This window comes from Bufo gargarizans, chromosome 1 (assembly GCF_014858855.1).
Source record: "Bufo gargarizans isolate SCDJY-AF-19 chromosome 1, ASM1485885v1, whole genome shotgun sequence".
NCBI classification, from domain to species: domain Eukaryota; kingdom Metazoa; phylum Chordata; class Amphibia; order Anura; family Bufonidae; genus Bufo; species Bufo gargarizans.
Genome location: NC_058080.1, coordinates 639,767,849 through 639,792,398, shown reverse-complemented (window position 1 = coordinate 639,792,398; position 24,550 = coordinate 639,767,849). Strand labels below are relative to the sequence as shown.

Below are 24,550 nucleotides of genomic sequence, written 5' to 3'. Positions count from 1 at the left end.
TATTTCCTTAATTCATTCTGTCTGGAAGAAGATGTCAGCTGTATAGCAGTGAGGAGAAATTTGAAAGCCTCGAATCCCTACCAATAAAAGCCAAGGAACTGAGTTCTGAATAGATTTGTCAAGGCAACCTACTGTTCTGAGCCCAGGGAGTGCAGCATGGAGATAAAGAGGGTTGCTGTATCAGATTAGGTAGGGGGGCGAGGATCACAAAACATTAATTTTGTTTATTTGTACAATAATTTTTTTCCATAATTTTGGAATGAATTCTAAAACTTTAACATTTCTAAAATATATATATATATATATATATATATATATATATATGTGTGTTTGTACCTCACAAGAAGACAGAATTCTTCGAAGGATAATGTGACTATTCCATCATTTTTAAGTACGTAAATTAGTATTACCACTGACAGAATACTGTAGCAGAGCCTTGTAAAACGTTATACATTAGCACACAATTAACACATCTTTTATGTGAACCAGGGCTGGGGAGGAAAATACTACGAGTACTGTCAAGATATGCAAATAAGCGACTGCCTTTATCATTCATCTCAGATCCTCATACATTGAAAATCCATGACTTGTAAGCTTGCTAAAAATAGGCCCACAACGTTACAACAGAAAAGGTCTAAAACGACTCCCCCCCCCCACACCCGTCTTTCTGTAATGACAGCAATTAGAGAGTCAGACAAGCAGCTATTAGTTATATATTTGAAATATCATTCAATCTTTTCACATACCCCGCCCTGTTCATGATAAGACTAAAGGAATATCTGGCTGCTTGGCCTCACTTGAACAGAGTCAATTATAACTTTATTATTATATCGTTTGTATCCAGCCTTTACCAGGCATGTAACACCTTAATGTATATGCGTATACGCAATTACAAATATGCAGGAAGAATAGGATCTGGGGATAAAAGCCTTGCATAGAAAAATTAACATATGAAGGGTATCCCAGTAGAGTAAAATAAGCAAAATCATTTGTTTCATGTGCTTGATTGCAGCATGATTTAGTCTTGTTCAACCTTTATTTTAGACTACTCCCTGGAATGGATTAACATATGAAAATCAATACTTCAGAGGGTCCTTAATTTGAAAATATTTAATTGTAATATTTAGTCTTTAAGCACTTAATTGCTTGGATATTCTCAAGTGACTCAAGGAAGATGGAACACAAATTCCCTATAATCGTTACGGGTTATGACCCAGCAGAGCCACTGTGTGGAGCATAAAAGGCATCAGAGGGCAAGCCTAACAAGACTGATCAGCATAAAAGTATAGACCTATGGCGTCCATTAATCACCATACGGTAATTAGGCAAGCAATTTCTGATGATAATAATAATAATGATACAGGCAAAGGAAACTGTGTTTGGTGATATGAAGAAGTCTTTGGAAAGAGTAATGTGGTCCATAACTAAATAAATAAAAGAGCATTTAACGTGGACGTAAGGCAAAAGGGTTGGGCACAGATGTATAGGGCCGTTTTATAGGGGTCCATTCTCAGGAATGGATTAAATGATGGTTACTACAATGGGTCACCCCCATGCAGATTCGCTGCTTGTTGGCAGCACCTCCCTATCTATACAGGGCGATGGGCTGCCCACAAATAATGATTTTATGTGCAACAAAAAGCATTTGCTCATCTGTCGGGTGACTGGAGCATTTGTCCCCAATAATGGCTTGATTATTGATTGGCTTGATTAAAAAGGACCTTTAGTTAAATTATTTATATCCTAGGGTCAGGAATATATACATAGATGTCTAGATTCTCCCAGAGATTAGTGCTCCAAGTCAAATAAAAAAGACAACTATTCTAAAAAACTAAGCATAAGCATTGCTGTGTAAGACCAGATGTGTTAGCTACCGTAGCTTGTGAATTAGCAGTCTTGATACCCACACTTTAAAGCAGATGCGGGATATCGGCCGGTCCTGTGGATGATGAAAGGGACTTGCAGGGCGGTCCAAGAGAGAGGTGGGGGAGGAGTAATGTAAAAAGAAGGCCGAGCAGCCTGGGCTCCTACACAGGGAACTCCGCCCCTTGGCACTTACAAGCCCTCATTTGCATAACGATTAAACAGCGTTTTTTCTGCTGGTGAAAGTCAGAAGAAAATTACAAAGGTACCATTTGAATCATGGATAGGTGTGCTAGAGAGCCATGTAAGTGGTGTATAACGTCAAATTTTGGTGACAGACTCCCTTCAACTTAGGGCTCATTCAGACGGCAGTAGTGTTTTGCAGTCCGCAAATTGTGTATACGCAAAACACGGATACCAGGCCGTGTTCATTCGGTATTTTGTGGACCACACATGGCCGGCACTATGATAGAAAAGACAATTCTTGTCTGCGGACAAGAATTGGACATGCTCCATCTTTTTTGAGGGGCAGAGGAATGGAACTATGTATGCGGACACCACACACTGTGCTGTCCGCATCTTTTGCAGCCCCATTGAAATGAATGGGTCTGCATCCATTCCGCAAAATTGCAGAATGGATGCGGACTCATTAATACAGCCGTCTGAATGAGCCCTTAAGTAATAAACAGCTTTTCTTATATGATGTAATTTACTGTGTGTGGGCAAGGGAAGAAGGACTCCCAGGCTTTTTCTGTCCTGTCAGCACTTGAACAGCTTTTACATGAAAACACTGAATCAAGTCATAAAAAATTATTCTGGAGCTCAGCAAGCCCCTCTAGCCTACCTTCAGATAGGGGAGCCCAGAAGACCTCACAGATTATCTTAAGGAATAATCTGAGAATCGCTCGAAAGTCTAATCAAAAGTGCTTCACTTGGCCTGAAAAACTGTGTATGACACTCTGAGGTCTCCTAGGACTCATATTTTCTCTTTTGTTGTTCACTTAAAAAAAAAAAAAAAATCACCTTTGAACCACAAAATTCAGGTTGAATCTGATTCATTTAGAATCTATTCACTTTCCTCTAATAACAATCAACATATTATGCAGAGCTTTTCAACTGAAAAACCACCAATGGAGGCTCACGATGTATGTGCTCATGCAATAAATGGGTATGTACTACCAAACTGTAAAATTAATCCAATGCTACTATTTTATCATAGTATAAAAAAAATTAAATAAAAATTAAAGAAAAAAGTGACGACTCTCGGTCAAGATGAAAATTCATTTAAAACAAAATGTGAAAGGTCTAAAACTAAGTACAAACCTCAGCTGGGACACATACAAAAGACTGTGTTAATAAGGTTCTTAAGACAGTGAAAGTAAAATTAAAAAGCCCTCTGACAGCATTTGTTGCTGTTATGTGGACTGGGTGGGGATGTTCGAGCGGTTAAAGAGAGTCCTGACAAAACAATGTGCATGTAAAACCATTATAGTAATAGCTATCTAATTCAGACTGGTGCAGAGCCAATGAAGCCTACAAATAATATTAGGTTTTACATCATATTACAAACTGCATGTGTGTGGTTCCATAATGACAAAGCACTAACCATTTGGGATCCAAGAACAATGTAACCCTATGGGTCCTAGGACAAAACCATAGGAGGGTGATCTAACCCAGGGGATGCCAGAACAATGCAATACGTGAATAAAAGACTAGAGATGAGCGAATCGAAGCTGACGAAGTGGAATTCAATCCAAATTTCATAAATTATTCAATTCACACTGAATTATAATTTCCTCATGCCTAAAATGGCTGCTGCACGTATAAGGACATGGAGCAAGGAACTCTGGGAAGGCGGGATCACCCACAATGCCATGCATGCAGCCAAACAGCAGCCAGCCCTGTGATGTCACAGCCCTATAAATAGCCTCAGCCATCTTGGCTTCTGCCATTTTCCAGTGTACTTAGTGCAGGGAGAGATGTTAGCTGGCGCTAGGGACAGTGCTAGAAAAAACTTCATTGTGCTAAAAAAAAACAATTTACAAGTGCAGAAAACGATTTTTCAAGGTGTAGGGAAAGAATAGGGAGTGATCCTATTACACCTTGCTGCACTGAATGGGGACCCAAATTGCCATTACACAGCTCTGTAATTCCAGCAAACCGTTCTTGTTATTGGGGTGCAAGTGCTGTTTGATACAGCCATTAACAGGGTTTATTACAAGGAAATATTTCTACCCTTGTGCGGTGGAGTTATATGTTCTAAAGCATTTTCTGGCTTGTATTGGTGGGAAAAAAGGGCTTATCAGCCGTTGTGTGGTGGAGTGAGAAAATTACATCCCTTTTTGTCGTGTATTAGTGGCAAAAGTAAAATATATTTGCCATTCAGCGATGCAGTTATGTGTTATAAACCCCTTTTTGTGTGTATTAGTGGCAAAAGTAAAATATATTTGCCGTTCAGCGGTGCAGTTATATCTTCTAAAGCCCTTTTTGCCGTGGATTAGTGGCAAAAGAAAAATATATTTGCTGTTCAGCAGTGCAGTTATATGTTCTAAAGCCTTTTGTGGTGTGTATAAGTGGTAAAAAATAAGGGCCTATTTGCCGTTCAGCAATGCAGTTATATGTTATAAAGACCTTTTTGGCGTGTTATAGTGGCAAAAGTAAAATATATTTGCCATTCAGCCGTGCAGTTATATGTTCTAAAGCCCTTTTTTGCGGCACATAAAAAGTATTTGCCATTGTGTGGTGAAGGAAGAAGGGAGAAAATTACAGCACTTTTTGGCATGTATTAGTGGGGAAAAAAGGGCTTATTAGCCGTTGTGTGGTGAAGTGAGAAAATACTGACTATTTTGGTGTGTTTTAATTTCCTTTTTATTTTTTTTTGCATTAGCAATACTGATGCATTACTGACCAAAAGCTGACCGAGTGAAGGGGGATGCTAAACAGACAGGATCAGTTTTTTGGGGGTTATTGTTCTGACGGATCAAAGGGCAAAATAATCAGTGATGTCAACACAAACTTACTGCTGACACCCTCTCCACTCTGGCAGGGGGCTCTACTTGTATAAGCGTTTAATAGAACAGGTTCTGTAGACATCTGTGGAATCAGCTGACGATGGTGTAAAAGGAGTGCGCTTCTTCTTGGCGCTAACAATCGACCTGTAAGTCTGAGTTCAACTTGAGTTATTTGGTCAGTTTTGGCCCCGTAACTGCCAAAATAAGTGAAGTGTGCAGTGATCCTAAAAGCGACGCCTGTCATCTTCATGTCATACTGACTCACAGTATTATTTCACTACCACAGCAGACTCCCTATGCGTGTTACTGCAAGGCACAGTGTTCTACACCACTATAAAGGATCTGCAGCCAGGAAATAGACATTTTTTAATGCGATTCGCCGTGAATAAAATTAGGATAGAACAAAAAAAAAAAAAAAAAAAATTCGACCAAATCGAATTTTTGAAAAATTCGCTCATCTCTATAAAAGACACAAACACATGGCAAAAGAAAAATAAGGAATTTCATAATGAATTTTTTACGAAGGATTAAACAATGATATACTGTATATCAGCACTGTACTTTTAGATATGTAAGGGGTCATTTATGTAGCCTAAATACTCCAGGTCTAAAAAAAGGGGGCATGGAGTGGGCAGGGAAGGGGACGGCCAGTAGGCCGGTATCATTTACCATTTTCTACGCCTGTTTCAGGTGTAGAAAAAGGTCTAAATGTAAGGGAGCTAAGAAGCTCTCTTACATTTAGAAGCAGCTGTGGATCCATCGAAGTTATGAAGATGCCGAAACCTCTTCATAACCCGGCGGATCCACAGCCAGCTTAGAGGTTTATTAAGACCAGCATTTATAATGCTGGTCCTAATAAATGTGCCCGTTACTCCTGAACAGTCAGTTTATTGCCGTGATCATCATGCAAACTAATCCAATGTGTCAATTTGTCTTAGAAGGAGCTTAAAGGGGTTTTCCAGGAGTTCAATATTTATGATCTATCCTCGGGACCTGACCACCTACCCTCAGTGATCTGCTGTTGTGCTCTGTGAGGTTGCGGTGCTGATCGGACTTGGTGCGACCTCTTCATCCAAGCAGAGCGCGGTACATTGTATATCAACAGTACTTGGTATTGTAGGTCAGTCCCATTAACTTGAATAGGACTGACATGCAGAAAAGGCCATGTGACTGATGGATGTGACCGCACTGGCCAAGGAAGACTCCGCAGCACTCTCTGGAGCACTATAGCCAGTCAGTTGGACTCTCACTAGTCAAATACTGATGACCTATACTGAAGATAAGTCATAAATATTTAGCTCCCGGAAAACCCCTTTAAGACAAACCGGCCACTCATGGGTCTGTTTTAAGTATTTGAAGAAGCAGACTTTGCATGTTTGGAAACTTAAAAGTAAATGAATATGGTCCTCGCGTGTGAAAATGGATCTAAAGTCACCATAACCTGACAGAAACCTTATATTGGTTGGAATGTGTGGTTTCGGCAGACACAACTATCATAGCAATGAAGTCTTAGATCAAGCTAATGCACAGCACATGGCTGCCAAACCAGAACCCATGCCTCTTCTTTCTTGTGAGCAAAACAGAAAATGTAACACACATGCAAAATCAGAAACGTGTCTTACATTTGCATAGTGACCTCTAATTCACAGGCAGGTTAAGAATGAAAGCTAAAGCACAAGCTGTCATAAGATGTAGCAAATGCCAAGTCAGTGGTGGCCAGATGACTCATTTAAGAAAGAAATTTAAATGTCAAGATTTGTAAGTAACTCAAGAGCAAGTGACAAAGTACCTTATGCTAATCTTTGCAGAAATATGGAAAGACTGTTTTTAAAGGGAACCTGTCACATTGAACAATGTTCTTGAGCTGCAGGCCGCATGTTATAGAGCAGGAGGAGCAGAGCAGATTGATTTATAGGTTTATGGGATAAGAGTCAGTAAACGTTGCATTATATTAATTTACATCCGTGCTACTTCTGGGCTGTGAAGTCCAGGAGGAGGTCCTATCAGCGATTGATAGCCTTCCCTCTATGACTGTGTATACACAGATAGCTGTCATCACTGATAGGACCGCCTCCTGGACTTCACAGCCCAGAATGAGCAGGAATTAAGATGAATAAATTACACATTTTACTGAATCTTTTCCCATAAAACTATGGGGCACATTTATTAAGACCAGCATTTTAGACATCAGTCTTAATAAGCCCTATAGCTGGCGGTGGATCTACCGAAGGTATGTAGAGGTGCAGGCCTCTTCATAACTTTGGCACATCCAGAGCTGATTCAAAATGTAAGACAGCTTCCTTTCTGTCTTACATTTAGACCATTTTTTACACCTAAACCAGGCATAGAAAATTATTTATTAGGTGGGCATGCTGGCCCTTCCCCGCCCACTTTTTTTAGACCTAGCGTGAGCAGGGAGAAAGCTGCAGATTCTGGTGTGCGACAGAATCTGCACCAGATATACGCCACATAAATGACCCCCTATATCTCAATCTGCTGAGCTCCTCCTGATTTTTAACATGTTGCTGGCAGATTACACTGGATTTTCATGGTGACAGGTTCCCTTTCAATGACATTATAAATTGCTTCGGAAAACAGCTAAAACAATGCAATCAAATGTACACTGGGCAATGGCCTGCAATGGGTATTTAGATAGCAGACTGTACACTGAAGTATGTAAAGAAATGCCTACACTGTGTTGAGCAATATAAAATCACAAATAAATCAAACCACCAACAGCCAGCAGATTACCTTAAAGAAGAAAAATGTTATTCTCTGATCTGTTAAAAAGGTGCTGATGTAGTCTTCTCATTAGTGACTGTATTTGTGAGCTATCCCCTCCCTTCTGCTTCTCAGTTATGTCATGTGACCTCTCTGATCTCCAACTGACACAGGACAGGAAGTCAGTTACTTCTCTATTCATTCCTATGAGACTAACATTGAGGCTCCCATAGGAATGCATAGAGAAACGGACTACCTGTCCACACAAGATGCTGTGTTATTTGGAAAGTCTGATTGTTGGTCACATGACACAGATGAGGACCAGAAGGGAGGTTATAACTCACAAATACAGACACTGGTAAGAAGATTACACACACTAAAGATTAATTTTTTTTCACCCCATTTATCATTTTGTTCCTGCTTTCCACCACATTGTTGGACTCCACAAGATCCCTGAACTATTTGTCAATCTCCTCAAACCATTCCTGTAAAAATGTTTGTACTGTGGCATAGAGCATTATCCTACTGAAAAATGCCCGTGAGATCAGGGAATACAGCTACCATGAAGGGGTGTACTTGGCCTGCAATAATGTTTAGGTATGTGTCAAAGTGGCATCCACATGAATGCCAGGACCCAAGGTTTCCCTGCAGAACATTGCCCAGAGTATCACAATGCCTCCACCGGCTTACCTTTTATCCATAATACATCATGGTGTGATATTTTCCAATGACAAACACAACCATCCAACAATATGATGCTCAAAAATGGTGATTCATTAGAACTGGCCACCATTTCCCACGGCTCTACCAGAGGAATGGTCATCAATATAAAACCCCTGCACAACCTCTTTAAAGGGGATGTCCAAGTTATTCTTACTGATGACCTATCCTTAGGATAGGTTATCAAAATATGATTGGCGGGGGTCTGACACCCGACACCCCCACCGATCAGCTGGAATTGAAGTCAATGGGATGGCTTAGGAGGTGTACACTGCTCACCACTTCTGTTGCCACTGCGAGCAGATAAACAACAAAGAGAAGGCAGTGCTGACACAGCGCGCACCTTCTTTTCAATCAGCTGGGTGTCAGACCGCCACCGATCTGATATTGATGACCTATCCCCTTTAAGCATCCGAGCGCCCCCTTTTTTTTTTGCTAACAAATCGAGATCAAGAACTGTCTGCTCAATTGCTGCCTAAAATTATTCCATCCCTTGACAGGTGGCATTTCTTACTCACTTTACCCATCAGTGGATTAAATATTATGGCTGGTCGGTGTAGACGTGATGCAATTAAGATGGGGACATTTAAATCCTTTTTAATTCATAATTTTAACTGAGATGTCAATGTTTTTTTTAAAAGAGCTGGCCGATGAAAATAAAATATATCACCTATCCACAGTATGACTTACTGCTTACTGTTGGGAACCCCCATCGGTCATGAGAATAGGGGGAGGGGTACCATGGCCCCTGTTTGTTATGAGGAAACCTGTCAGGATTTCATGCTGCCTATAGCTCGAGAAGTATGAACCTACTGATCGTTTTTCTACTGGTGCTCTTAGATGCCTATTAGATCATATGTAAGGGGCCAGGACACCACACGAATGAGGGAGGAGTGGCCTCTTACACAAAACTTGCCATGATCAGATTACCAATTCAAAATTTTGGGATGCAAGATGGAGTAAATAGCTACTGTATCCATGCTATATACTAGAGGGCTACTGTATCCATGCTATATACTAGAGGGCTACACCTGGTGGTTCTCCAGGTGTTGGGGGGGGGGGGGGGGGGGAGAACACTGAACTGATGACATGCAAATATCTTGTGTCACAAGAAGCGAATGCTGTACTCCTAAAAAACGGTTTACAATAAAATTATGGAAAAAAAAACATTTTATGGGTTTTGTTTTTACAGCGTTTTCTATTCTGTAAAACTGACCTGTTACTTTAATTCTCTGGGTCAGTATGATCACAACGATACCCCATATGTATAGTTTTTCTTGTGTTTTAATACCTAAAAATTTTAGCTTAACTGCCGTTTCATTTTTTATTTTATTTTTTTAATGTGTAGTCCATTTAGATAAATCTCTTTAGATGATGTGTAGTCCCTTTAGATAAATTGGTGATGTCTAAAAGACCCTGGTGTTTCAGGATTTCTGACTCAGGATCCAAGCTGTTAATTTGAAGAACTCTGGATGAGGATTGATCAACAGACCCGGTGTTAAAATATCCCCTCTGATAGGTAGAATCCAAGAATCCTGCAGAGACAGCTTTTTGAGAATTGAGAACCAGCTTCTCTTTGGCCAAAACAGTGTAATTAGAATGAGATTTGGTCTTTCCTGAAGGATCTTTTGGATTACTTTTGGAATCAGCTGAAATGGAGGGAACGCATAAACTAGGCTCCAATTCCAGGTCTGAGAAAAAGCATTGATCGCCCAAGGGTTGTCCTTTGGATTTAGGGAGCAGAATCTTTGAACCTTTGTGTTCCCTTTTGAGACAAATAACTATTACCGGAGAGCCCCATTTTCTTTGAGGTTGAAGGTTTCTGTGTTTAGAGACCATTTGCCTTGGTCTAGTTTCCTTCTGCTCAGAAAATCCGCTATTTGATTTTGGGAGCCTGTTAGGTGAACTGCGGATATGGATTCCACTCTTTTTTCGGACTATAAGAATAACTTTTCTGACAGCTTTATCAGTTCCTGTGATCTTGTTCCTCCTTGGTGTCTCAAGTAGGATACTGCTGCCTTTTATGAGATCTGATGCAACTTTTAAAGTTTCCCACACAGCCCTTAGTTCTCAATAGTTTTATGAATGATCTGATATAGTCTTTGGCCAAAGACCCTGGAAGAATCTTCCGTTTATGTTTGCTCCCCAGCCTGAGTTGCTTGCATCTGTCTGGATCCGGATAAAAGGAGTTTTCTGCCATACCACTCCCTTTTCGAGATTTGAAGAGATGGTCCACCAGGTGATGGATAGCTTTACGTGTGCCGGGATGTGAATTTTCCGATCCAAGGATACCTGTCTTCTGTCCCATCTTTTCAGTAGCCAGGTTTGTAGAACTCTGAAATGGATCTAAGATATAAACTCATCGCTTTTATTATGGAACAGAAGCTCCTAGAACACCTTTCCAGATTCTCCCCCCCCCCCCCCATAGTTTTGATGTGGGGGATGTGATCGTATATTTGTTTGGGGGAAGAAATGAAAATTCTATCTTGTAACCTCTGTCCACAATGTTTAGCACCCAGGGGTTTGATGTAATTTTTCTCCACGGGGAGGAGCAATTTGTTAGTCTTCCCCCAATTCTGACATCTTTGTTAATCGCTAGATTTGATCTGGGGATGAGGAGGAAACCTCTACCTCTATCCTCTTTTGGGTAGCTCCAGCAACCTGTTTTTCCTTTACCCCTATATGAGCTATCCTGGCCACCATAGGGGCGAAAGGAAAATCTCCTTTTCTGAGGTTTTTCCTCTGAAAAAACTTTTTTCTTATTGCTTTTTTAAGGATATTGTCCAGAACCGGACCAAATACATATTCTCCAGAAAAAGCTATGGAACACAGTTTCATATAGGATGCTTTGTCTTCCGACCATGACTTCATCCATAAGGCTCTCCTAGCGGTATTAGAGAGGGCTGCATCTTTGGCCGAGAATCTTACTTTTTCCACCGAAGTGTCTGCCAGAAAGCAGTGGCTCATTTAAGTAAGGGTAATGAATCTATTATTTCCTCCCTTGGAGTTTTATTTTTTGAGTGATTTTCTAGCTCATTAAGCCACAAATACATAGATTTTGCAGCTAGGTCCGTATTTATGCTATACATGGCCGCTTCCCAGGATTTGCGCAAAAGACTATCTGCCTTCCTTATTTCCATAGGGTCTCTTAATTGGCAATAGTCCTCAAACAGCAGAGAGGTCTTCTTATTTTCCTTGGCTACCTGTACGCCAATTTTTGGAATATTATCAAATATTTTAGATTTAGAAGCGTAGAATAGTAACTGACTCTTAAACTCCCTGGATATACCCAGTCGCTTCTCAGGGTCAGACCACTCATCAAGAACCATTTCCTTAATATTTTCATCTATAAAGACCTTGTAGCATTTGGTTCTTAAGCCCCCAAACGTTTCCTCCTGTATAGAATGTGGTTTTTGGGCCTCTTCTATGCCAATTTTGGCACGGACCGGTTTTTAATAGGCTTCCCATTTCCTCAACGGAGATTTTTTTTTTTGCATCCTGTACTATCACTCCTTCAGAAAGGGTATCATTCTTTTCCATTATTTAGAAGGTGTAGCCTCATCCATTAGATCCTAAGAATCTGAGGAGGAAGGAGAAGCAATTTTTTTGCCTTTTAATGGGTTGTGGACCAGGGCTGGTTTCTCTTAATGAGGCCAGGGAAGATTTAACTTTGTCATGTATTATGGTCCTTAATTCATCCATCATCGATGGTTGTTCCTCTTTTACAATACTTGAAATGCATTCTTTGCATAGTTTTTTTGTGTACTGCTCAGGGAGTTTCTTAAAACACGAAATGCATTTGAAACTCTTTTTGGATCTTTTCTGAGCCTCCCTAGACACCTATTGATAAGAGAGGAACAAATTATGCCCCCAGCAATGCATATTTATGTATATATAGTCAGTCTGCTTAATCCTTATATACTGCCATCAACAATAGGGTCACTTGTGCACACGTAGGCTGCTCAACAAAGGTTCCCCATATGGGGAATTACGTTCACTGGCACTGGAGCATCAAGCTCTCTTGGCTGTTCAGGGGCCGACATCTTACCAGACCACCTCAGATCAGCCATCCACCAGTGAAGAGCACTTTCGGGAACGCCACTGAGGAGGCCTCAACCCCAATGAGTTGCCCTGTGAAAGGAAGAATTAAATGTAGATCCATCCTCACCTCCCTCGCAAGCAGAGAGGCCTTTCTCTGTCCTGGCCACTATAGGGGCAGGAAGACACTGAGGTGGGTGGTGGGAGGGGCAAATTTTATCTTCTCTGTTTTCCTGCTCCTAAAGAGGTCAGGGGTCAATCTCCTATTATATGCCATCATGGTGGTGAAATGGAAAATAACTTTTATTTCTTATTGTAATAAGGCCTTCAGTACCCCGAGGGGTGGGCCTTGCTACTCTGGTTTTAAGCTCTGGCCACCCCCCCCCCCCCCTTGACTGACAGAGCCAGGCATTATTATCATCCTTCTGCCTGGCCTTGTAATCTTGCTTCTGCGCCGAACATTCAATCATCAGAGCATGTGCAGTAATCATCTGCTCAGAAAGCAATGCCGCTACAGATCATCATAAAAAAGGCATGCTTTTAGTCAGCACTATCAGGCATTATGCCTGGTTTAATGGGGTTTATTCTACTGACAGATGATCCTTCAAAGCAACCAGAAGTTGGACTCCATTCAAGTGTACAGAAATTTTAGAAGAAACTGCAAGAAAATCTCAGGAGATGGCGGAATTATCTATTGGAAAAGATTTTACAATGGTGTGTAAAATCCACCACAAGAAAAAAAATCTACAAAAATCATATTCAGCGCCATATGTTTTTGACTTTTATGCGGATAATAAGAGGTTACAGTATATGTGTGCACATTCCTCAGTATTTCACACCGTAAATATATTTAATGATTTTCCTAGTGCATCAGACCCACAAATATTAAGTTTCTGCACCAAGGTTAACCTGCCAAAAGAAAAAAAAAGCATCAAGGCTGCCAAAAGAAAAAAGCATCATCACTGAAGGTACGTGAAAAGTAGGGCGAAAAAGAATCATTAGAAGATTGTGTTACTGTGTGCATTAGAAATATTGCATTATGCTTTTCTTTTTGTTAGCTTTACTCAACGAACGGCACAAACAAAGAAAATTATTACCTCGCGCATCCACTCTCGAATCGTTTTATTGGCTTCCTGATGCCACATATTGTGAACGGAATCTGTCAGTGCTACAGCGGTGACCTTACTTTTCACATCAGCTTCACGCTGAATCATCTGTTGGGGAAAGAACAAAAACAGGTCTGAGAGACATATGCAAAATGTAGGATTTTAATCCAGCTGTGTTATAGATTGAGCAATTACTCAACGTAGACTTCCTGTGTTTGAGACGACTTTGATGGGATGCTTTTAAAGCTTCTAAAAGTTTTGCTACACAATATTTATTGCCACGTTGTTGTGGGCCTTTTCTACTTTTACTATAGACTTTCGACAGCAGAACTGCCAAAATGCAAAGCATGTGAAAGCCACAACAGAAACCAACTATGAAACAATCGAGACAAGGTGTAGAAGATGACAGGATCAGTCAAAGTACATACAGATTGACCATTAAGTCCCAAGTACAATGGCGTCTGTCATTTTTTTTTATTGAACAGTAAATAAATGTTCACTAGAAGCAGCCTGTCGGATCTGAGAAATGCTAGTGTGATACTAGCCTTACAGCAAGGACAGGATGATTTTGTAGTAATATGATCGCGTAAGCCACCAGTGAGAAAGAGAACATTACTTAATCTCAACTGGGAGTTCTACTTTAAATAATTCTGGAGTGGTGGTGAAGCTGTATGGACAAGGCCGATCCTCTCTATTCTACAATCTGTCCCATAAATTGCCGTTTTCTATACAGAGCAGAACAGAAAATATGTCTTCAATGAGAGTGTTGACTCTGACAATGGTATAACATTAATGACATAACAGCCTTTGGATTGAGTGTGAGTTAAACAGGGGCTCTACAGAATAAAAGACAATAAGAGACAAGAAGGAGGAATTCAGAAAACACATCGCTCCCTATCGTGATATCGGGAAAGTGGGCAGTTTGTGCCCAAAATATAGTATGACGTTGACTGTGTCACACAGTAAACCATAACCCGACAGATCCCTGGCATAAAACTATAGCTGACATGTTTTTGTGCATTACAATGCGGGATTTCACACATACCTTAAGCTGTTCACAGCATATGCTAATCATGTTCCCAATAAAGCTAATTAATCCAGCAATATCCAAAAATATCCTCCACAAAACATTGCACAGAAAAGATGCGAAGCCGCATGGAAAAAGAAAATGTGGTTTATTGCTTGAACGTTTTTGAATGAAATACTTGACCTCGATCAGAAGGTCAAAGAAGAGAAGCTGACAGCAGCTAAGACAGCCACTAAACGGAAGCCTGAACCTTGGTCTCGTTTTAGCCGTTTTTACCACTGGAATCTGAATACTGGTACAAGACAAATGTTTCATGTAAAGGTAAAACTGTTCTTTAAAGTTTTTATTTTTATTTTTTATTTTTTAGTTTGCATAATGACTGTGCTTCTTTGTACAATCATAACGGTGAAGTGTCCCTAATATTTTTTTCAGCCACACTATTTGCTGTTTCAGCTGCACAGCTAGATGCATTTCACTCAAAAGCAAGGGGCTTATCCCTTCTATGGAGGTCTGCCAGCACTGTACTGCACTGACGTCCTTTCACTTACTTCCCACTATGTTTTCTTTCAGCTTGGGAGCTCACAGAACAAATTAGCAGGAAGAGATCACACTTACAGACTTTGATTAGGTTCACAATCTCAGCTACATAGCAATGACACGACCCCCGTTCCTTTCAGCTGTCTTCCGTGTTTCTGTTACTAGGGACAGATCTTGCCTGACAACAGGCAGTGGACTGCAACTCAGGTAGACGTAAGACCCCTAGTGGCCATGATTTTACAGCTTTTTTTCTGGTGGATGAAGGAAGTTTTTTTTATTTATTATGTGATATAGAAATTTGTTATTTCTACCGATCTCTACGGTAGAAAAACTGCAATAGAAACGGCCTTGGGAAAATACCCTGTATCAAGACGAAGGAGGATAGTGATAGGGACATGATTAATCCACTTGACCTCTTCCTCAGCTTTCTGAGGCGGACTCTTCTTTTAGGCAGGCACAGATTAGTCGCAGATGTCCAGTGCATGTGCACATACAGGAGATTCTGCAGCTCCTGATGCTATGCTATATACATATATGCTATGTACATAGACATGTCTAAATATGAGTAGAAATACAGAAAACATAAGGATTCAAAGAATAAATTAAGCACAGAAGATAAATATGGGAATAATGTGTAACCTTCTAGAATTATTTTCATGGCCAATAATCACTATAAGTGGAAAAATATTAAACTCTGGGCTCTGGAAAAAAACCTTCACTTGCCAAAGGCTTTGAGGAAGCTTCAAGTAAAATGAAATGAAGCTGCAAAGACTGACAGCCGGACTCCTGGGGATAATGAAGGGTTTGCTGTCAAGTTACAAAGTTATTTTTTTCTTATTAGAGCAGGAGAGTTAACAGCCTGTTAACGGGTTTCCTATGCAGTAAAACTTTTACACAATGTTATCAATGTCTTGGGCTCGAAGACTGAATGACATGTGTGCGATTTGATAATTGTTATCCACAGGAAGTTCAGCCAATGACCTCCTGCAGCTGAAAGACTTCTGCTCAGATAAGATACAAGCATGAAATCTTTGGAAATTATAGAACATCAAGCCCTCCATGGACACAACTCCAAAAAGGGGTTATTGCAGCAGATGGCCTATCCATTGCACCTTCTAGGTCAACCCCATGAACTGCTCACTCACCAATGCCAGTAATAGTAAAACAAAATGTGGCATGAACGGGGCTTCAAATGGATGGAAAGTAAAAAAAAAAAAAAAAAGTTTCAACTCACCATTGCTCACTGTGGGACTCTCTCTTCTGGTACTATATCTTCCCCTCCTCTTTCAAAAACGCTATTACTCCATTATAAAAAAAAGTCTCTTGACCCTTTCTGTACAACTACAGACCAGTCTTTAATCTTCCCTTCATCTCCTGGAGCATCTGGTCTACTCTTGCCTCATCTGCCACCTCTCTGTTCACCCTCTCCTTGATCCATTACAATCTGGTTTCCGCACCCTACATTCTACAGAAACTGCGGATAGCAAAATGCAACATTGACTACTTTCTGCTCATTCTCCTTGACCTCTCTGCAGCTTTTGACACTGTGGACCACCATGATCCAAATTTATTGGCCTAAAGGACACTGTCCTCTCTTGGTTTTCTTCATATCTTTCTGACCACTCTTTCAGTGTATCATTTGCTGGCTCTGCTTCTTACTGTTGGGGTTCCTCAGGGTTCAGTCCTAGGCCCTCTCCTCTTCTCTCTCTCTCTACACAGCCCCAAATGGACAGACCATCGTCAGATTTGGTTTCCAGTACCATCTCTATGCTGATAACACCCAATTATACACTTCATCCCCCAACATCACCCCTACTGTATAACAGAACACTAGTGACTGTCTCTCCACCGTCTTTAACATCATGTCCCCTCTCTATCTGAAACAGAATCCTTCAAAAACAGAACTTCTTGTATTCTCTCCATCTACTCAAACCAGATATCTCCCTCTCTGTGTGGCACCATCATCACTCCTAGGCAGCACGCTTGCTGTCTTGGTGTTATGTTTAACACTAATCTTTCCTTCACCCCCTATAGTCTCTTGCCTGCTCATGTTGCCTGCACCTCAAAAAACATCTTGAGAATCTGCCCCTTTCTCACTATGGAAACAACAAAAACTCTCAATGTTGCCCTGATTCATTCCTGTAACTCACTATCAATTGGCTTCCCCCTCACCAGACTCTCCCCTCTCCAGTCTATCCTTAATTCAGCAGCCAGGGTCACCTATCCGTCCAACCACTACTGCGATGCCTCCGCCCTATGCCAGTCACTGGACTAGTTGCCCATACAGTATAGAATCCAATTTAAACTGCTTGTTCTCACCCACAAAGCTAATCACAGTGCTTCAGCCCCCTAAATCTCCTCCCACATCTCTGCCTACAACCCTACCGGTGCTCTTCGCTCTGGAAACAATTTACGACTGACATCCACCATAATCCGAACCTTTCACTCTCGGCTCAAAGACTTCTCCTGAGCTGCGACAGTTCTCTAAAATGCTCTACCCCAAGTAATTAGGTTAAATCCCAAATACACACAGTTTTAGGTGCTCCCTAAAAACGAATCTTTTTAGGCTACTTTCACACTAGCGTTCGGAGCTCCGCTTGTGAGTTCCGATTGAAGGCTCTCAAAAGCGGCCCCGAACGGATCCATACTGCCCTAATGCATTCTGAGTGGATGCGGATCCGCTCAGAATGCATCAGTCTGGCACCGTTTGTCCTCCGCTCCGCTCAGCAGGCGGACACCCGAACGAATAATAAAAAAAAGCCTTCTGTTCAAAATGGTGCCCAGTCAATATAGACTGCACATAATATACTGATTTCCTTAACCAGATATAGTAGAGGCTACATAGTAGTCAACTTATAATTGAGAACCTGGACTATACAGTGGAACAATATAGTTAAATGGGTTTTCCGAGACTTAACTACTGATGACCTGTCCTCAGTATAGGTCATTAGTATATCATCAATGGTGGTCCTACACTCAGGACCCCCGCCGATCAGATGCTCGAGAAGGCAGTAGCGCCATGGTCTTCTCCAGCTTTTCTTTGGCCAAGTGATGACACGTTCATCTGTCACATGGCCTAGGCGCAGCTCAGTCTCACAGAAGTGAATGGGGTTCAGCTACGATAACAAGCACAGCCGCTATAAAATGTAGGGCGCTGTGCTAGTTGGGCAGGGAGAAGGCCGTGGTGCTACTGCGAGCGCCGGTGTCTTCTCAAACAGCTGATCGGTGGGGGTCCCAGGTGTTGGATGCCCATCGATCCAAAGGATAGGTCATCATCATATTAAAGTCTTGGAAAACCCTTTTAATCTTTCATTTCCCAACCATAGTAAATTAACTTGAAAAATATATAATAATCTTATTAAGCGGAAAAGACATTTCAAGTCTTCAGTCTGCAGTGAAGTCTTTCATTGTTGCTGCAGTTGAGGGGTAAAGTGCCGCCGGAGCACTCCAACACTAGGAACAGCCTGCTTTCCTAGTGCAGATTCTGCTTCACAGCAGAGGTCAGAGAAAGGTGCCTCCTCGATGATTGGGTCAGTGGTTTTCTCAGTGGTCCAATAGTAGCTGGGTAAGCAATGCACAGTCTGCCATGAGGTCCTATGAAGGACCCTAAGGCTCTGTAAATCTGCTGTGAAGGCACTCTAGTGTTACCCTAACATCAGCCTGTGTCATAGAGAAACTGAGTATAACCTATTAGCATACAAGAGTATGCTAATACAGTATAAGTATGAAATAAAATTATAAAATGGTAATGCCATAATGGGATTTGAAGATGGGGTACATGTATTAATATGCATTAGTGCTGACGTTGGCATGCAAAATAGCAGAGTTTGTTATTTGCTACAATATGCCACCTCTGGTTTTTCATAGGAATGCAGGCAAAACTAGAGAGTTATCTTCAAGAGGAGCTGTCATATCTAAATGCTTGCATTTCTCATAGGATAATTCTCTGCTATTGTTCCTGAATATTTATGAATAAATTGACAACTAGGTGCAACCATTCCTCATGTCCTTAAGCAGTCCGATACTGGCAATACTGACGGGGCAGCATCAGACTGTGTGGGACACGCCCCGTCAATAGTAACATTAAGCAGTCAATTTATTCATACATTTCTATGAGAATAGTTAAATTGTGAAGAATACATTAATTTATTAAAAAATACGTCAGAAGATCTAACAGGTCCTCCTTAAACCAAAATATAGGTTATTATGGTGCACCTAAGAAACACCTAAATGACGAATCAAGCCCTGCTACATAAATGCAGAGTATATCCCAAAAAATAACACTACATAAATGCAGATACATACACAATGTCCTAGAATAACCCCTTGCATCCAAGGCGCTCACCAGACCATCATGGAAAGGTTGGTTTAAGAGTCCATCCTTTATTGGAAGACCTTAAAGCTCATCAGTACTGGAAAGTAGTATCATTGGCATCACCTGGACTTTACAAGCTCACGGTCCCTACAATCGGGTTTAGAGTTTCTTCTGAATTTCAGGTGATCCACATATCAATATCCCAGCACCTACTTTCCATGTCTATCAAACCTGATACTGTTCTGTAATATCACTTTATTTACTTGGCCTGAAGCAAAGGCAGCATAAATAATCAGACTTCCAGCTTCCATCACTTTAGTAGGTAAGGCTCAAGCCAGACGGCAGGGTGTGAACATCAATCTTCCCGCGGCTCAAAAACAAAATTGGACTACGAATTTTCAGATCAGGAAGACTTAGAGCCATGTTTCACACCAACACAGAAGCCAAGTGATGAGCAAAGATGACAAGGGAAGGTACCAGGGCTGCTCTCCACACATCACAGATGGATATGAAGCTTTACTGCAAGGTTATTTAAACAGAGCCAGCTGGATTTCCACTGCCTCAACAGGATAACACAACATTCACTTTTCCTGCACTTTGAAGACTCAACCTCAGTTCTTAAGACCTTTGTCAGTGTAGAGGAAGGAAAAGCCACAAAACAAGCAATTGTAAAGGATAAATGCTGTCAAAGGACACTTTCTGGGCTCTTTGTATTCCTGTTCCAAGTTACAGTAGAGTAACCAGCTTTTATTGTTTTTTTTGACTATATAAAAATAAGTGGAACAAAAAATCTAAAGAAAAAAAAAAAGGAGAAAGACGTAAAATGACTGAAAATATCATTATTACAAATATGAGGCAATACTAGATTTTAGTGTTGTGTATAAGTAAGTAGAACTTTACGTTGATATTTATGATGTGGATCAACAATTCAATTTTTCATTTGTAATTCAAAAGATAAACCATATATCACAGTGCTCTATTCCACACCTCGATGCTGGGCTAAGGCTACGTTCACACCTGCGCTTTCCCTTTCCGCTACTGAGATCCGTCACAGGTTCTCAATGACAGAGGAAAACGCTTTAGTTTTGGCCCCATTCATTGTCAATGGGGAAAAAAATGAACTGAGGGGAACGGAATGCACCAGAATGCATTCCGTTCCATTTCATTGCGTTCCCATGACGCACACAAAAGTGTCCTGTGATGTGGAACAAGACGGATAAGTCATGACGCGCAATGTAAGTCAATGGTGGCATATCCGTTTTCGTGGACACAAAAGGAAACGGATCCGTCTCCGAAACCATTCACCAAGTCAATGGGTGACAGATCAGTTTCCGTCATGGCTATTTTAGAGATAATACAACAGGATCCATTCATAACGCATGCAGATGGTTGCATTATCATGATGGATCTAGCATAAACTGCAGATGTGAAAGTAGCCTAACATGGAACCACTGAAGCCATGTAGTAAGGTAGCATTAACGTGTTGAAAGATGGAATGACAGATCATACAAATAGTTCCAATTTTAGTTATGTCCAATCCATGTATAGACAGTACCATTGATTTTCCTTTAAAAACGGAATATCTTTCTACAAAAATTACTTAACTACAATTACAGACTTTAGTTAGAACAAAAAACTACTGTGCCTATAGAAAATAGTTCAATGGAGAGAAACATTAACGTGTGGCATATTTAAAGGGCATCTGTCAGCAGATTTGTACCTACGACACTGGCTGACCTGTTACATGTGCACTTGGCAGCTGAAGGCATCTGAGTTGGTCCCATGTTCATATGTTCCTGCATTGCTGAGAAAAATGATGTTTTAATATATGCAAATGAGCCTCTAGGAGCAACAGGGGCGTTGTCATTACACCTAGAGGCTCTGCTCTCTCTGCAACTACTGCAGCCTCTGCACTTTGATTACCAGGGTCAGGTGTGATGATGTTTTTACTGCCTGGCCCTGTCAAAGTGCAGAGGGTGCGGTAGTTGCAGAGAGAGCAGAGCCTCTAGGAGTAACAGCAACACCCTCATTGCTCCTAGAGGCTCATTTGCATATGGTAAAACATATTTTTTCTCAGCAACGTGGGCACATATGAACATGGGACCAAAACAGATGCCTTTATTTGGCAAGTGCACATATAACAGGTCAGCCAGTGTCATGGGTACAAATCTGCTGACAGATGCCCTTTAATACAAGTGAATATGCAAAAAGTTGTTAAAAAAAAACAAATGCTAAAAAGTTTTCCTTAAAGGTGAGAATCGAACAATGAAGTAGCAGACATCCCAAAATATCCGTGTACAGCTTTATGTGAAGCTTTGGAGCATAATCAACCTTTTCTCCTAACATGTTCACAGACCTAAAGCTTTTAGGTTGCATTTCTATCATAATTAACAAGGGATCAAGAGAAGATCATGTCCGCCGGATTATTTATTTTAATTCATTTCACAAAATTTACACTAAACACCTATCAATAGTTTACGTAATAACAATTCATTAATGATTGATGTACATAGCTTTTTGCTCGTTTTATATTCCATTAAGACATTTAGTAAAATAAATAATCCAGGGGATATAATTAGGGATGAGTGAATCGACTTCCGATGAAACATCCAAAGTCGATTCGCATAAAACTTTGTTAGAATACTGTACGGAGCGAGCGCTCTGTACAGAATTAGAAAGTATTGGCTCCGATGAGCTGAAGTTATTACTTGGCAAAGTCTCGCAAAGACTTTGGGTAAAAGACTTCAGAAATTAATTTCCACTGTAAAAAACCTTTACGGTAAAAGGTTTTGAACAGTAGAAATTAATTTCTGAAGTTAGTACCCGAAGTCTCCCGAGACTTCGCGAAGTAATAACTTCTGCTTATCGGAGCCAATACTTTCTAATACTGTACGGAGCGCTCGCTCCGACAGTATTCTCATGAAGTATTATGCAAATCGACTTTGGATGTTTCATCCGAAGTCGATTCGCTCATCCCTAGATATAGTCTTTACTTGATCTCTAAATCTGCTGCCACACGTTATCAGTCTTTTTGATGCAGTTTTTGAAGCTAAAATCAGGAGTTCATCATAACAGGAAAGAAAATATTAAGGGCAGCTTTTTTTAATCCACTCCTGGTTTTGGCTTCAAAAACTGCATAAAAAACCTGAACATGTGGCAGCACCCATGTGGCATGCAGTACTTTTAGTCAGGCCGCCTCTCGGAGTCCCCTGCCGCTAGTGTGAATGTACCCTAAGACATTAAAAGTACTTTTGCAAAGTTACCACTAACTGGTTATAGTTGATCATACATCACATATACAAGCAAAATAATATTAAGTAAAACATCACCCGTAGCCTTTTGACTGCATCCCAACACTAAGGAAAGCTTGCACTATCTAAAGGCTAATGCCACCGCTCGGCCTCATACAGAATCATTGTTTGCTGCTGTGTAAACACAATCTGCTGCGGGCAAACAATAATTTTGATGACCACACAAATAATCTATTACCCGATAAACGAGCGAAACGCTCTTTCATTGGGTAATCGGCGGTACATTTACACTGCCAGATAATCGCTAACAAGCATTTTTATGAATACTCCTTAAGGATGGAATTGTCAGTGCATGAAGAACTACTACTGGCGTTGTCTCTATGGGATATCTTCAAGTACTGACTTGTTGAGGGTTCCTGGCGCTGGAGATGAGACACACTGTTTTAGGACACGGCCTTCAAAGCATCAAGTCTGAACTCTCCTATATTACTGTGCTTCTGTAAGACACAATCCTGTCACAAGGCATTGATATATACACTCACCTAAAGAATTATTAGGAACACCTGTTCTATTTCTCATTAATGCGATCATCTAGTCAACCAATCACATGGCAGTTGCTTCAATGCATGTAGGGTTGTGGTCCTGGTCAAGACAATCTCCTGAACTCCAAACTGAATGTCAGAATGGGAAAGAAAGGTAATTTAAGCAATTTTGAGCGTGGCATGGTTGTTGGTGCCAGACTGGCCGGTCTGAGTATTTCACAATCAGCTCAGTTACTGGGATTTTCACGCACAACCATTTCTAGGGTTTACAAAGAATGGTGTGAAAAGGGAAAAACATCCAGTATGCGGCAGTCCTGTGGGCGAAAATGCCTTGTTGATGCTAGAGGTCAGAGGAGAATGGGACGATTGATTCAAGCTGATAGAAGAGCAACGTTGACTGAAATAACCACTCGTTACAACCGAGGTATGCAGAAAAGCATTTGTGAAGCCACAACACGCACAACCTTGAGGTGGATGGGCTACAACAGCAGAAGACCCCACCGGGTACCACTCATCTCCACTACAAATAGGAAAAAGAGGCTACAATTTGCACGACCTCACCAAAATTGGACTGTTGAAGACTGGAAAAATGGTTTCTTGAACATGACAATGAGTTCACTGTACTAAAATGGCCCCCACAGTCACCAGATCTCAACCCAATAGAGCATCTTTGGGATGTGGGGGAATGGGAGCTTCGTTGCACCTTGCTGAATCAATGTAGAATTAAGGCAGTTCTGAAGGCAAAAGGGGGTCCAACACCATATTAGTATGGTGTTCCTAATAATTCTTTAGGTGAGTGTATGTCACATAGTTGTGACTAACAAGCCACTCCACCGCCATGGACCTGTCTTCTTGGAAGCAGAGATTTAATAAAAGGTATACACCACAGATAAAGATAGTCCAGATGGCACCACTCCCTTTATAACACGCTGGTGATAATAAATTACTGTCCTCTGTGTATCAGGCGGCAATGTGGAGGTACCTACTTGCAATAGCGAATATAGTAATATAATCGAGAAAATAGAATAAATCCGCGGCACTCACCAGTTGCAGTTATTTAACATATCATCACTTTTATTGTGACAATAGGTACATGCTTTTACAGGGCTGGGGCGGACAAGCCTTTCATTGAAAACAAAAACCGCCTAAGCGGTGTGTGGCAGCCGCACAGTGTGTGCTTCTTCCGGCTACCTGAATGACGTGCACAGGTGTGCCAGCCCATTTAAAGAGGAGCGTGAGAATTAACCCTATATGGGGTAACTGGATCTCAATCGCAATTAAAGGCAACACCTGTGTACGTGTACAACTGAAACAAAATCAAAAGCAAATCAGTACATTCAAATGAAAACATTGAGGTCATTCCGATCGTTCAGACCTAGGGGTCCCATGGCATCTGTGCGGATTATCCAGCTCGCTTCT

The 24,550-nt window shown here is 41.0% G+C and overlaps 1 protein-coding gene across 1 annotated transcript in view; it reads right to left on the bottom strand.

Annotated features, from left to right (window-relative positions):
• FAM172A (family with sequence similarity 172 member A) overlaps positions 1-24,550 on the bottom strand; it is a 525,893-nt gene that overhangs the window by 133,451 nt on the left and 367,892 nt on the right. Inside the window, exon 9 of the mRNA XM_044291378.1 lies at positions 13,451-13,567. Coding sequence (XP_044147313.1) covers positions 13,451-13,567 — 117 coding nt within the window. The remainder of the gene's footprint in view (positions 1-13,450; positions 13,568-24,550) is intronic.